This window comes from Lissotriton vulgaris, chromosome 5 (genome assembly GCF_964263255.1).
Source record: "Lissotriton vulgaris chromosome 5, aLisVul1.2, whole genome shotgun sequence".
Lineage (NCBI taxonomy): Eukaryota > Metazoa > Chordata > Amphibia > Caudata > Salamandridae > Lissotriton > Lissotriton vulgaris.
In genome coordinates this window covers 145124219-145139667 of record NC_141693.1, presented here as the reverse complement: position 1 = coordinate 145139667, position 15449 = coordinate 145124219, and the positions used below count along the sequence as shown (strand labels likewise).

Here is a 15449-nt window from a genome sequence, read left to right as displayed (position 1 = left end):
CCAGATTGGCAACAGCTCAACCTGGCGATCTGGCTCCTGAGGTCTTAGAGTTTGGCTACCTCAACTTACCTCCTGACTGTATGGACATCATCCGGGAGGCAAGGAAGCCCACCACCAGAGCATGCTATGCGGCGAAGTTGAAGCGGTTTGTCATTTATTGTGCAGGCGACAACATTAACCCGCTGGATGCATCTATTCAGAACATCATTTGTTATCTCTTACATTTGTACAAATGTAATCTGGCCTATGCTTCCATTCGCATACATTTATCCGCAATGGCTGCTTATCTCCAAAACAGACAGCACCTCTCACTTTTCAGGGTGCCTGCCATTAAAGCCTTTCTGGAAGGACTCAAACGAGTCATTCCTCCGCGGACGCCACCAGCTCCGGAGTGGAACCTCAATGTGGTCCTCACCAGGCTGATGGGTCCCCCTTTTGAACCACTGCATTCCTGCGAGATTCAATTCTTGACATGGAAAGTGGCTTTCCTTTTAGCGATTATGTCGCTACGAGGAGTTGGTAAACTCCAGGCACTAACTATCCAGGAGCCATTTATTCAAATTCATTCTAACCGGGTGGTGCTTCGCACTAACCCTAAATTCCTTCCTAAGGTAGTGTCTCAGTTCCATATCAACCAGACTATAGAACTACCTGTGTTCTTCCAAAATCCAGAGTCACTGGCGGAGAGAATGCTCCACACACTTGACGTCAAAAGGGCCCTAATGTATTACATTGATAGGACCAAGGATTTTAGGAAGACTAAACAACTCTTTGTTGCCTTTGCGCCACAACACAAAGGTAACCCCATTTCCAAAGCTGGTATAGCCAGGTGGATCGTTAAATGTATTCAGATCTGCTATCAGAAAGCCAAGCGCACTCTCACCATTCCACCACGGGCCCACTCCACCTGAAAGTTGGGGGCCTCCATGGCTTTCCTTGGAAATATTCCTTTGGAAGACATATGTAGAGCAGCCACATGGTCTACCACACACACATTTACAAAACATTACTGTGTTGATGTGCACTCCAAACAGCAGGCAGCTGTAGGGCAGGCTGTTCTAAAAACACTTTTCCAAACTGCTGCAGCTGGCACGGGCGGCCGCCGTTAATGGAGGGACTGCTATGTATTCTATGCACAGATATGAATTCAGCAGCCCACATGCCTCGAACCGAATATGCTACTTACCAGTATGCATCTGTTCTTGGCATGTAGGGCTGCTGATATTCATATCGCCCGCCCTCCTCCCCGGCGCCTGTAGCAGCTGCTGCATTCACACATACTTCTTGCATGGTCATCATTCACTTAGTTTCACTCCATCTTGGCCACAATGGCTAAAAACAATCTGGGGATGGAGTCGGTGCCCATGCGTACTGTAGTCCAGGGGAGGAGCCACCTATCTCGTGATACTTCGAATACTCTTCCAGGACAGCAATGTGCGATCATGCGGACCCAACACTAGGCGGCGATCTATGCACAGATATGAATGTCAGCAGCCCTACATGCCAAGAACAGATGCATACTGGTAAGTAGCAAATTCGTTGCTGGCTATGGGCCTCTCCGATTTCTGGTTGCAGGATCAGGAGACCGGCTCGTAGGGTTCGGGCCACGTCAGTCAATGTTGTCTTCTTCTTCACTGCTGCACGGATATTCGGTCCTTCTGCTTCTTAGGTCGTCAAATCTGAAGAGGCAAGGTTCAGGGGTGTCCCTAAATGTTAGATTTAAAGGTGTTGCAGGGTGTGCAGGTCGGGACCAATGGGTCCTTTCCTTAACGTGTCTATACCTCCCAGTATGCCCACCTTCAGTTGGAGGAGGGGGACCACAGGCCTCTTCCTGATTGGATGAGTCTCCTCATCTTCCAGATGGAGGTGACTGAGATGTGTGCTTCACTTCACCTCCCCCACCTGCGAGATGGGGTTGGCAAAGGTAGCACACCTCCCTCCCTGGGTAGGTTTACATGGCGATTCTCTTGCCCAAAGTGGGGGTCAAATCCATTGGGTACCAGTTGCTGAGAGCATCAAAAGGCTGGGGTTAGCCAACCAAGGTGGCAGGCCTTTGCAGCTTCCCCTTCGTGGATCCGGCCAATCCAGGCATGGGTGCCATTTCGACTCTTGAGTTTAGTCTGCACCAAAACACGCAGCCTGCAATTGCAGTGTGTAGGTGCTCAGGTGAGGGGTCCCTGAGAGTGGCATAATACATGCTGTAGCCCTCCGGGCACAAGGCACTTGGTACCAAGGGTACCTCTTACAAGGGACGTACATGTGGCCCAGAGGTGTCAATTGTGAAGATAAAGGTACAATTTTAAAAAGGAACACAAGCCATGGGAAGCTGATTGGCAGGGACCCAGGGCGCACTCAGTCAAGGTGACATCTGGCAAAATGTTGGGAGATAACCATAAAAAAGGAGCACTTTTCCTTCACTCTTGTTGTGTGCTCCGCTGCCCCTTAGGATGTGAACCCTGTCCTGGGAAGGTAGATGCACAGACCATTTAAGCCAAGCACCTCCTGAGTTAACACTTCTGTTGCAGAAGAATCCATTATCAGTTGGCATGTCATTAGCCATGTGCATTAGTGAGCTACAAGTCCTTGAAACGTTTCATGAATTTCCATATTCCTTTAACCGAAAATAATACTGTCTGCGTTTCATCTTGAGGAAGTATTCATTCTCCTGACATGTCTTACTTATCACCTGCTAACCTTCCTTGAAGAGACATTACAAAGATTCGATATCAGGTGCGTCTTGCGCTTAAAAATATATATTTTTTACTTTGACTAAGCAAATGGACTGTTATACTGATAACATATTTTTAGCTTTTGACACTGTCAATAATTACCCATTTTTAGGTCGAGAATCTCGACCTATTGTGGCCAAGTTGCTCCTCAAGGGACGTAGATTGGTGCACGAGAGCCGATTGCACATCGTGGACGCGCATCATGCCCCGCCCCCCCAGCCGTGCACATCTTTTGCTCCACATTCCACATTCACAGTGGCAGCCTCTCACAATCACGCACACAGCCACACTCACAGAAGCGCGCGCACACACACGCACACACCACACACCACACACCTTACGCACACACCATATACACAGGTGCCAAGCCCCACTTACCGCCTCAGCCGCCTCTCCTGACTTCTGCTGCCATCCACTCTGAGGGCGCGGGCTTCTCGCAAAGTCGGAAGTCCCGCCCCACGACTGCCGTGAGCGTGCACATCCCGAGACCGGAAGTTCGGGAGAGTGCACGCTCGCGGCTTTTTTTTAATGTGCAAATGATCCTGTCACGGCCGTGCAGCTTTACTGCTGCGCAGCCAATGCTTGTTGGTTTTTGGGATTCGAGCGGTTCTCCCTGGTTCAGCAATATGGCGTCCACTGCTGCCTGACTTCGGATGTTAAGACCCCAGTTCTTCATTGTGCCTGTACGATACATACGGATGCCGTTTTGGAATATGAATTAATATGTTACTTTGAGGAAGAAATCAAGCGAAAATAGAAGTTTAGCAGGGTTCCAGTGCTGCAATTAGACAAACAATCTTCATACTTTATGGAGGCAACCGAAAAAAAAATGATACCGTTCTTGCCTAAATACGATTAAAAGTAATACACAGTGGTGAGAAATATATCAAATAAAACGCAGAGCATTCAACTCCGCAATGAGTTCAGAATGTATATCACGTAGAGATAAAAGATCAAAGTCAGAGTAAAGCCTATTATCCAAAATGAGCGCTATGCAAAAGTGAAAAGCTGGCATACAACTCCAGATGTTGTAAAATGCTGCCGGATTCCTCTGAATAACATCCACATTAACCTCTCTATAACACGCATCAAGAAAAAGTGTTTACTGATTATCGTTGAGCAACCCGAACTTTGAATATCAATTGGAGGATGTTTTTTAAATGTTGCAACGAGACCCATTCACCAAAGTCCACCCCCCAGCCTTGCGAAGATTCGGTGTGCTACATTGCTCCTCGGGGTAATGTTTAGAGAAGGGGTGTTTCTCGCTGAAGTCTTGTTTTAATAGATACATAATTGTGCTCTTTTTATCGACCTCGGAAGGATGACCATCTTGCCTCGAGGCTTCAGTGAACAATAAGGTGAGCCTCCCACTTTGGCAGGGAGTGCACGAGCAGCAGGGGTTTCATCTGTCTGCAGCACACAGACCCCTGGAGAGCAGGCCCGACGCCTCGAGGCGCTAACAAAAGGAGCGCTCAGGCGGTGTTTACTCGGAGAGAACAAGGCCGGCGCATTGTTGGAAAGAAGAAAGCACACTCCTAGTCCCAGCACAACGGCCATTTGTGTGCAGAGAAAAGGCTGTGTCAACACACGATGCATGGTATATATGGGCACACCCTATTGTGCACCAGTGAGGAACGTGCAGGACCCGCGTGTGGACACCAACAGCTGATCCCCAACAGGTACTGGTGCGTGTGTGTACGTGTCTGTCTGTGTGTGCTTGTCTGCGTGCCGTTGTTAGTGTGTATGCATGTGTGTGTGCGTGTGTCAGTGTGTGTGCTTGTGTCAGTGTGTGCGCTCAAGTGTGTGTGTGTCTTTATACTTATTACAGCGCGGACCAGGGCCAAAAACGCAAGCGTAAGTGCGCACTCGTGAAGTTATTGCGACTGAAAACTGTCCTGCTTTTAAGAAACTACTGCAGATCCCGTTGGGCGACTCTGAATACATGTGTGTGTCTACACACATGTAAGTCACATAAATTGCATGTAGTTTTAAAGCGCACCTTCACGTAAAGTAGCTGTTTTTTTTATAGATGAAGAATTGTGCTCATTTTATCGACCTCGGAAGGATGAACATCTTAGTGCTGCTATTTAATTTTAGCGCTCTGTCAAGTAAACAGCAGCCCAGTGCTGCTGTTCAAAGTGGGCCCGCCTATAACGTCAGTAGGGCTAAAAGTGACCCCCGGGCCATACTTTGAGAATCCAAGTTATATAACACGCATTCTCAAACAAGCATTTGCAATGCAATAGGTCTCGCATTATTAAAGTTTGAGCTATTGGTGTTGCATTATTTAGCAATGCCAATAGCTCAAACTTTAATAACACGAGACCTATTGCATTGCAAATGCTTGTTAGAATTTTTGTAGAGCCCATCCTCTGCCTGGTCTCTGATCGCACTCCCCTGGGTCTGGAGTTTCATTCTGCAGATATTTTCTTGTCAGAGACCTACAGTGGGTGGCTGTGTCTTTTTGTGTTGATGACATTATGCTCTTGAAGTTTCTTCCCATTGCAATGAACTTAATGGACAAACTTTTTTTGGAAACTATTTGTGTAACCCTATCCTGCTTGGCTCATCCTTCTTTCTTCCATTTAAATTTTCAGTTGCTGTAGAATCTACCCACAAATTGGGAATGAGTAAAAGCTGGTTTGGAGCAGCATAAAACATGTTCGATTTATGCAAACGCCATTATATCTGTGGGATTTTTCCTAATATGATTTTCTCTCTCTATTGACCTAACATACACACCCATAGGCTGCTTTTTTTCCACCCAAGAATCAACTGATCGGGCATCTTATACAGTATGGAAAGGGAATGTCAATCATATGAGGCATGGTTGAGATTAACAACCATAAAAGGAGTTTCTGGTCCTATCATTAGATGGCAGGACTAAAAGCAACTGAGTTTTCATAAAAATAATTTTATCCAAACATTTGCTTGCCAGAAATCAGCTGCTACATGTTACAGATTCAAAAGCCTATGTCTACTTCGAGCATTTTTAAATACACCATGAGTTCCTCCAAGTAACAATGGTCATCATGTATCATAAGTATTAAAGTGCTCAGTATTGCTGGTAATCTTGGAATGGTCTGTATATAGAGATTGGTGACCTTTTAGTATTGACCTTCTCTAGGATCAAATAACTCTTGGCTGACTTGCACATCCATTACAACCTAAGGTACGCAGTACTTTAGCCCATTGTTTATGTATTAGGACAATGTATCATAACCTTAGGTTTTTCTTTTTTGTTAGAGAAGTGTTGATGATCGTAAGCTACTACATTTCTTTATTTTTGTTCATTTCAGCAAATTTTCTACTTTGGAAAGATTTCTATAAATATTTTTTTCTTTCCGGGTGTAATGGATTATTTTTTGCAATCACAGAATTGATCGAGCATGTGCTTCTACCACTCAGGTTCTTAAAAAAGTTTTTTTGTAATCACTCCTCTGAGGCTTTTGTGTTCCAATATTTCTGATAGATACATCTGCTGTGTGGATTCCTCACCTTGTGAATATCCCCCTTGCGCCAGCAACGTTCGGAAAATTCTTCGTAGCACGCCGGCGTGGCCGACGTCATAGGAGCACGGCAATGCGCGCGACTCCGTCTGACGTCACCGACTCCGCATAAGGCCCACGTCGGGGTGCTGACGTCAGTTCCCTTTTTTCCGCGTCGTCGACGCTAACGGTTTCTGGGATCTTCTGCGATACATTTTGTATCTTGTTGCTATTTGGTGTTACAGTTTCTCTTTTGAGATTTTCTTCTTCGTCGAGGATGTCGTCGAGGAAGACGGGTTTCAAACAATGTGGTTCCTGTGCCCGAATGATGTCGATCACTGATCCGCATTCCGACTGTCTGTGGTGTCTTGGGTCGGATCACGATGTTAAGAACTGTCGTTCCTGCTTCAAGATGAACCCCAAGGCCTTGCGAGAGCGGGAGGCGAAGCTTCTACTTGCGAAGGTGAAGGAAAGAGAAGCTGGAAGGTCTTCGAGGTCGGTTTCCTGGCGCTCGAAGTCGAGACAGTTGTCGCGGTCGAAGTCGAGGTCGGCTTCGAGGTCCAGAGAGAGCTCGAGGTCCAGAGAGAGGTCGAGGTCTGGATCCAAGTCGGCCTCGGGTCATGCTTCGAGCTCCTCGAGGAAGAAGCATAAGAGGAGTAAGCATCACTCCAAACATCACTCTGGCAAGGAGTCTTCGGATTCGAAGAAGAAGTCTTGTAAGCATCATAAGGACTTCGTGCCTCCTTCTCCGGCACTTTCTCATGTGGGTTCTCCGGTTCAGGAGCAGGAACCGGATCTGGAGTCGCACCATTCTTCGGTGCATGAAGAAGAAGAGGTTCCTCGAGCACCGACCCCGGTTGTGGAGCCTGAAAATCAAGAGGGCCAGGGTGCACCTTTGCCGGAACAGCCTCCTTCGGAGCGGCCGTTGGGTTCGTACCCTCCCTTTCCAGGTCCAGGTCAGGATCCCTCGCAGTTTTTAAATGCCATGTTTGGTGTTTATTCGAGGGCTATGTACCCCACTGGCGCACCAGTTGGTCCCATGGGTCCATTGTCTTTTAATTTAGGTGTGCCTCAGGCTTATGCCCCGGCCCCCTTTATGCCGTTTATGCCGACGCCTTGTGCTCCTTGGCTCGGAACGGCGCCGCCGAGGTAGTCTACTTCGCTTGCGGCTTCGCCGACTCCGGATCGGCCTCGTGGTGATTCGGATCGTGATGCTTCCCGTCCTCAAGCTCCTCGCTCGACGTCGGCTCCGGCGCCGTCGGAGTCTTTGCCGGATCCGTCGACTTCGGTCCGCATTGAATGGTCGAGGCGCAGAGCTCAACGCCTCTTGGAGGAGAAGGAGTATATGGACTCCGAGGTTGAGGAAGGAGAGCTTCTGGATCAGGGGGATTGTTTTGAGGACCTCCAAAGCGCTAGTGGCCTGGAACTTTCTCCTGAGTGGGGTTTGCCATCCGTTTCGGATACTCCATCCAAGGACGTTGCACCCTATCATGTCGTTATTAGGAAGGCTGCGGATTTGCTAGGCTTGACTTTGCTCACTGTTGAGTACAAGCCCAACATCCTCACGGAGGTTTTACATTCGCCTTCTTCAATTATAGAGCCTACACTTCCTTTTACTGACGCATTGACTGAGCCAATAAAGGAGGTTTGGAAGAGGCCTTTGACTGCTCCTGCGGTTTCCAGGTCGGTGGCAAGGCGTTACAGGGTGGCTCCTGATGACCCTGAATTTCTTTCCTCACATCCTGCTCCGGAGAGTCTGGTGGTGCAGGCCGCTTGTTCGAGCAGAGCTGCGGGTTCTTTCCCTCAGGTGCCGGCAGACAAGGACTCTAAAAAATTGGACCAGTCTGCTAAGAAGATTTTCTCCTCGGGTAGCATGGCTTTGAAATCCACTAATGCTACTTGCCTGTTGGGGAGATATGTTCATGCGTTGATGGACTCTGTGAAACAACTTTCATCTAAGCTTCCAGAGGATGATAGGAAGAACTTTAACGAAGTGGTCTCCGATACTCAGGCTGCAGCCCGTAGGGTAATACAGAGTGGTATGGACACGGTGGACTCTGTTGCCAGGATTATGGGCTCTACTGTTGCAACCAGAAGGGCCACATGGCTTAAGTCCTCTGATTTTTCTACTGATGTTCAGTCTACCTTGTTGGACTTGCCATTTGATGGGACAGGCCTTTTTGGTAAGAAAGCTGACGTAGCCCTGGAGAGATTCAAGGACAGCCGGGCTACGGCGAGGTCTTTGGGCCTTCAGTCAAGGGGTTCTGCTGCTAGGAAGTTTAGGGGATTTGGCAGATCCACTTTTCGCTCCTACAACCAAGGTCAGCAGCAGCAGCGACAGAATCCTCTGTATAAGACCTACAGAGGAAAGCAAAAGGGCCGTGGTCGTGGACGCCAGGCCTCCTCCTCCTCTTCCTCTAATAATCAACCCCCTCCCTCTGCAGCAAAGCAGCCCTAGATCCGCCATTCTGGATCATGTGGCTCCGGTGGGGGGCCGGCTTACTCATTTTCTACGGGATTGGGAATCGGTTACATCAGATCTTTGGGTTCTCAATCTCGTAGAAAATGGGTATGCTCTTCCTTTCCAGGAGTTCCCTCCCAATTACCCTCCTTGCCAGGGTTTTTGTTCGGAGGACCACCTACTTCGTCTGCAGGAAGAAGTCCTGTCTCTGTTCAGAAAAGGTGCGATAGAGGTGGTCCCGGAGCAGGAGAGGGGTCAGGGGTGCTACTCCCGGTATTTCCTGATCCCCAAGAAGGATGGCAGGTTGCGTCCAATCCTGGACCTCAGGATTTTGAATCTCTATCTCAAGCAGGAGAAGTTCAAAATGCTCACTCTTGCGCAGGTTCTTCAAGCGCTGTTGGAAGAAGACTGGATGGTGTCAATCGACTTGCAGAATGCGTATTTTCACATACCGATCCTGAAGTCGCACAGGAAGTATCTCCGTTTTGTCTGATGGCAAATCATCTGGCCTGAGTTCTGAACGTTCGTGCAGACGTTCTCAGTCGGCAGTTCTCTGCCGACCACGAGTGGAGGCTTCACCCGGAGGTTGTTCACGACATCTTTCAGATGTGGGGGACCCCTCGGGTGGATCTATTTGCCACTTGCGAGAATGCTTACTACCCGTCATTCTGCAGTCTCCAGTATCCGATGCAAGGAGCGTTGGGGGATGCGTTTCAGTTGAGCTGGGGAGGTCAGCTCCTTTATGCGTTTCCTCCCATCCCTTTGATTCCTAGGGTTCTGAGGAAGATTTGCCAAGACCGGGCCCAAGTCATATTGGTCGCCCCGGATTGGCCAAGAAGGGTGTGGTACTCGGACCTTCTCCACCTCTCCTCTCACCCTCCGCTCCGTCTCCCTCTCAGGGCAGACCTCCTCTCTCAGATGGAGGGGCAGGTTCTACACCCCCACCTCCAGACATTACACCTTCATGCCTGGAGATTGAACGGGGCAATCTGAATTCCTTCTCTCTCCCTCACGATGTGGTGGATGTCATTCTTTCTGCCAGGCGCGACTCCACTAAGTCCATCTATTCGTATAGGTGGTCTAAGTTTGTCTCTTGGTGTAGGGAGAGGGATGTTGACCCATTGAAGGCTCATTTGTCTGACATTTTGTTGTTTGCTCTTTCTCTGGCACGGCAAGGGTTTGCTGTCGCCACTGTCAAAGGATATCTTTCGGCCTTATCGGCTTTTCTCTGTTTGCCGGATCAGCCCTCTCTTTTTAAATCTCCGGTAGTATTAAGATTTTTGAAGGGGCTCACTAATAAGTTTCCTCCTTCTCCCTTTATTGTTCCTCATTGGGACTTGAATCTTGTGTTAACTTATCTGATGGGTTCTCCGTTTGAACCCTTGCACAAGTGTCCCATGAGGCTTCTTTCTTTTAAAACGGTCATCTTGGTTGCAATTACCTCGGCAAGGAGGGTAAGTGAGCTTCAGGCTCTTAGTTCCAAGCCCCCGTTCTTGTCCATTCATGCTGAAAGAATGGTTCTCAGGACCAGGGCTGCTTTTCTGCCTAAGGTGGTGACTCCCTTCCACCTAGGACAATCCATTACCCTACCTGAAGTAGTGTGGCTCACTGGTTAGAGGCGGCAGACCCGAGAGCAGAGGACGGCCCGGGACCAGGGTTCGATTCCCGGCGCGGCAGGTTTCTGGACCAGGGTCAGCGGACTCGATAATTCTCTCGCCTCGGTGCCCACTCTGATCAGCGATCACACTCGGCAACTCTGGGCATTAGCTTGCCTCATCTTCACTAACGGCCCCACCAGACCGCCGGGGATGCCTGGTCTCACCCTGGAGATACCCATTAAGGGACCATCTCTCAGGGAAGCCAGGAAGGGTTTCGCAGCGGTCGAAGCGCCTTGGGACCCTACGGGTAAGTAGTGCGCTATATAAATGCCAATACATACATACATACATACATACATTCCTACCTTTTTTCCTCCCCCACACCCTTCCAAGGAGGAGGAGAGGCTTCATCGCTTGGACTCAAAGAGAGCGGTTAGTTTCTATCTTGAGAGGACTAAAGACTATTGTATTGACGATCAGCTCTTCGTGGGTTTTGCTGGCTGCAAGAAGGGCAGAGCGGTGCACAAGCGCACACTTTCCAGGTGGATTATCCTCTGCATCAAGATTTGCTACTCTCTGGCGGGTAAGGACCCTCCTGAGGGTATTAGAGCTCATTCAACTAGAGCGAAGTCTGCAACATCTGCTTTGTCTAGAGGTGTTCCTGTTGAGGACATTTGCAGGGCCGCGACATGGGCCTCCCTCCACACTTTTGCGAAGCACTACAGCTTGGATGCTGAGGTGAGGAGGGACGGCCACTTCGCGCGCTCTGTTCTCCAAGATTTCCTGGTATAGCAGAGTGGTCACCCTCCTCCGGGAGTGGGGACTGCTGTGGGACTCTATTCACAAGGTGAGGAATCCACACGGCAGATGTATCTATCAGAAGAACAAGTTACTTACCTTCGGAAACGCTTTTTCTGGTAGATACAGTATCTGCCTGTGGATTCCTCACTGACCCACCCGCCTCCCCGTTGTCCACTCTGCTATACCTGGGTTTTTGTGCAAATGTATTTATGAATTTGTATTTCTGGAATTTTATGGTTTTGCACTTTAGAAGTTTTTAGATTGCATGTACTGTGTACTTTGTATAGATGTATATATTTGTTGGTCCGTCCGGGTGCCTCGAAGGCACGGAAAAAACGGCGGAACTGACGTCATCACGCCGACGTGGGCCTTATGTGGAGTCGGTGACGTCAGACGGAGTCGCGTGCATTGCCGTGCTCCTATGACGTCGGCCACGCCGGCGTGCTACGAAGAATTTTCCGAACGTTGCTGGCGCAAGGGGGATATTCACAAGGTGAGGAATCCACAGGCAGATACTGTATCTACCAGAAAAAGCGTTACCGAAGGTAAGTAACTTGTTCTTTACTATCTTTGTATAAAAAGTATAGATTCAAAACAGCAGTGATACATAAATATCAGACATTGATGCATACAAGTGAGAAATCTAAAAGTTAAACGGAGATACATGAAAAACAATACCAGAACTAGGAGGAAAAAGGGAAAAAGATATCCTATACAAAATGACCGTGTACATATATATATCATAACAAATAGCAGGTATTTGAAGTTCATCGGTTAGTAAATGTGGTCCCAAAGAAGATGGGTCAGCTAAAAGACCACCATATGGTGCTGTAAGGTCATGTATGGCAGAATGTGTATTTCTTACTAAATATAGTACATCAGCTAGGAGGAAGAAATTAAAAAAAGAAAGAAAAGAGAAGGAAGAGAAAAGGATATTAGAGGGAGGGGGGTACAATGAGACATTTTCCACCCGTATCCTGGCAAAACCAAGAGAGTAACCCAAAAGGATCTTGAGCTACCAAACGCAGCGCAGACAAATCCATATAGTTATCCAAAGATGCCATACATTACTAGCGATTGGCGGTGCATATTGTTTCCTTTCAGTAGTAGTAGGAGCTCCTCAAAGATACATCCAGGCCCACCAAGTGCGGTATGATAAAAGATGAAAGGATTTCCATTCCATGAGTATAATATTGGATGCGATGGATAAGAGCAAATCTAATAGCTCCAAATCTATACTATCAAGTGGTAAAGGTGTAACTGTAGCCCATGCACCCAGCATAATCATAGGAAGGGAGAAAGCTATAGGTGTGTTAAAGATTATAGACAAATGTTTCTTTATAGGGCCCAAAATTAGTCAAAGAACATATGTTGATGGGTGCCCTGTTTTGAATTCCAGTTCCAACATAAATCACTATCTCATAATTTCAGGTTGTTTAATCGAGCAGGAGTCCAATGCAAGAGATTCGTAGTGAAGAATTTAGACTGAATCAATGTAGGAGCAATTTTATTAGACAGGGATAATTTCCCAATCAATTGCAAGGTATTATGAGAAATATTTAAAAATATCTTTCAAAATGAGACCATTTAACACAAGTAATTGTGGGTTGTGAAGACTAAGGAGCAGATACAAATTTATAGATTTTTAGAAGCATTATGGCTTGAGCGTAACCACATAGCAAGAAGTGAGACAATGACAGAATCTGTATCTAGGGTTACCTTAGAAAGCTTGCCTTTTTAGTTTTAAGAAGGTATAAAATCCATGTAACTGAGATCGTTTTTCAGCTAGACAAGGGAAGAGGATCATGATTAGTATCATAGAGGTCCCTCACCAATCTAATAACTTTAGCAGCCCACTGAGAAGCCATATGAAGTTCAATATCATTAGCAAGCTTAGGATTAAGCCAAAAAGATGTCCCTCATGATTTATGAATGGGTTTTTGAAAGTCTTATATCAAAGTATTTTAAAGCATTAGCCGTATCTAATATAATACGTTAAGTGTGCTACGTGTTGAGCTTGTAAGAAGGGAGAGAGCGCTAAAAGGAGAGCACAGGTCTTTCTATATGTACCCATGGAGGTATATAGTAAGTTTCTGATGAGAACCAAATTGATCCTTGAGCCGCTAGAAAGGATATGTGATGTAATTTTCCAGATTGGAATTTAGAACACCCCAATGTAGAGGGTTTCCTACGGTATTTATAGGGAATTCTAGCTCTCTTGTCGCTCCATAAAAACCTTGAAGTGAGTATATTAATTTCATGAAACTAAGATGATGAAAGTTTTAAGGGGAGCATAGAAGACAGTTACCCATAACGCTCTGATAATTGCTTGTGTTCCTCATGAACATTCAACAAAACCATTAAATTACAAAAATGTTTAATAAGTTATCTTGATGGCTGGCTTTGTGCAGCAGCCAGATGTCTGAAAATATGTGCTATTCACTTACATAAACTTTCATAAATAACGGTTGATTTCTTTTACAATTCTAGTGCTGTTCCGAAGGATAAGGATAAACAGTGTTTCAAACTTCGACAAGGAGTAGACAAGAAAATTGTAATTTATGTTCAACAAACTTCAAACAAAGAACTTGCTATTGAAAGGTACATTTTGTTGCAATGTCTTTATTACAATGTGTTGTATTGATGTTCCATGTAATTATACAATGTATTTAAACCTGATATATGAAGGACAATTGTAGGCACTTGGTAGCCTGGATTATGCCGTAGTAGTGTAGTTTTATTTTGTTTTATTTTGCATCTAACTACATCTCTAATGCCATTGTGTCTTCTCAGTTGGCAGCATAACTTTGTGTACTAGCTTCTGGTACTTGGAGCTGCCTTAATAGTTTTGCAAGCTGAACTATTGAGTAGTTTCCAATGCTGTTGAGGTATGATCTTAAAGGTTGATAATTTTCAAGTAAGACCAACAAAGGCTTGTTTATTTGTTAAGAGTAAGATTGAACATTTTTCAGCGGCTTGTGTTTTTTTAAACCAGTTACTTTTGTGCACACACCCTTTCGTCTAATGTGGGAAATCATCTTGTGTGTTTGGGTGTCTTCTATTGCCCAATACAAAGGAATAGAGAAATTGTTGGATTGCCACAAAGTTGGGCAGATGGTTAGAAAGATAATGTGACTTCTCACACCTGCGTATCTGCCCAAACTGTGATCAGAAAAGCTGCATTTACTTCAGTCCACAAATGATTTCTCTCTCTGTGAAAGACTTCCTTTTACTCCCAATACATGGGAAGTTCTTCTGCCCTTTCCGATGACTTATCTTTACATTTTTAAATTTAGAAATGCTGAATTACATTTTGGAATATGGCAAGCTCCTGTCTGAGAAACTTTACATCTGCCTCTCTCACTTTTAATACCCAGCCAAATTCTATTAAAGGGCAATACTTAAGAATCAGTTTAATTGTGAATATTGCATGTAATATCTTGTTCGAGGCATGTGGGCTGCTGAATTCATATCGTTCGGCCCAGGCGCACCGGTTGGTCTACCCCTTGATATTTGTCGTTGGATGTCTGATGGGAGAATTGTCTTTGGCCCTGACTCAAATGCCTTTGTTGATTTTTTTTCCGTTTTTGATTTTTCGAGTTTTGTTGTATTCATGGCGATACGCTCCCCCATTCCAAGGGGATTTGTGGGAGTGTGGTGATTGAGATTTGCTTCTTTGTTGTGCTTTGTGGTTTTTAAGCAAGGTTTGTTTGTGTTCGAGGCATGTGGGCTGCTGAATTCATATCTGTGCATAGATCGCCGCCTAGTGTTGGGTCTGGATCTTTGCACTTTATTGTCCTGGAAGAGTCTTCGAAGTATCACGAGATAGGGGACTCCTCCCCTAGACTACAGTGTGTATGGGCATCTTCTCCATCTTCAGATTTGTTTTTTTCCGCCATTGGGTTCGGATTGGGTTCGGATGCTATTCCTCAACTCCAACTTCGGAACCGAAACTTTTCAACTTTCTAAGGCCAAAAGGCCTTCTACCTCAACGGTGTTGTTCTCGTTCGGTAAACCTTTACTCGATAACACTTTCCATCTCGATACGGTCGTCGACGCGGGCCATTGGGCCTTTTCGACGCCACGTGGGCCTGCCGCCGATGGAAAGGACCCCGTTTAAAAGGTGCCCACAATGCCACTCCAAGTTCCCACATACTGATAAACATACAGTATGCAACAAGTGCCTCTCTCCCGAGCACAACGAGGAAAACTGTCCAGCTTGTGCCTGGTTCCGGTCGAAGAAGACTATCCGGAACCGAAGGGCCGCTAGACAAGAGATGCAGGGGCAGGCACCGGAACCGGAGAACATTTTCGAAGACTAACATGACCTCCCAGAAGCGGCGGAATCCGACCTAGAAATAGTCACTGTAGA

General features: G+C 46.5%; 1 protein-coding gene across 1 annotated transcript in view; it reads left to right on the top strand.

Annotated features, from left to right (window-relative positions):
- The window catches only part of RABGAP1 (RAB GTPase activating protein 1), a 967778-nt gene that overhangs the window by 111325 nt on the left and 841004 nt on the right, over nucleotides 1-15449 (top strand). Inside the window, exon 8 of the mRNA XM_086921082.1 lies at nucleotides 13568-13678. Within this exon, the coding sequence (XP_086777208.1) occupies nucleotides 13568-13678 (111 nt within the window). The remainder of the gene's footprint in view (nucleotides 1-13567; nucleotides 13679-15449) is intronic.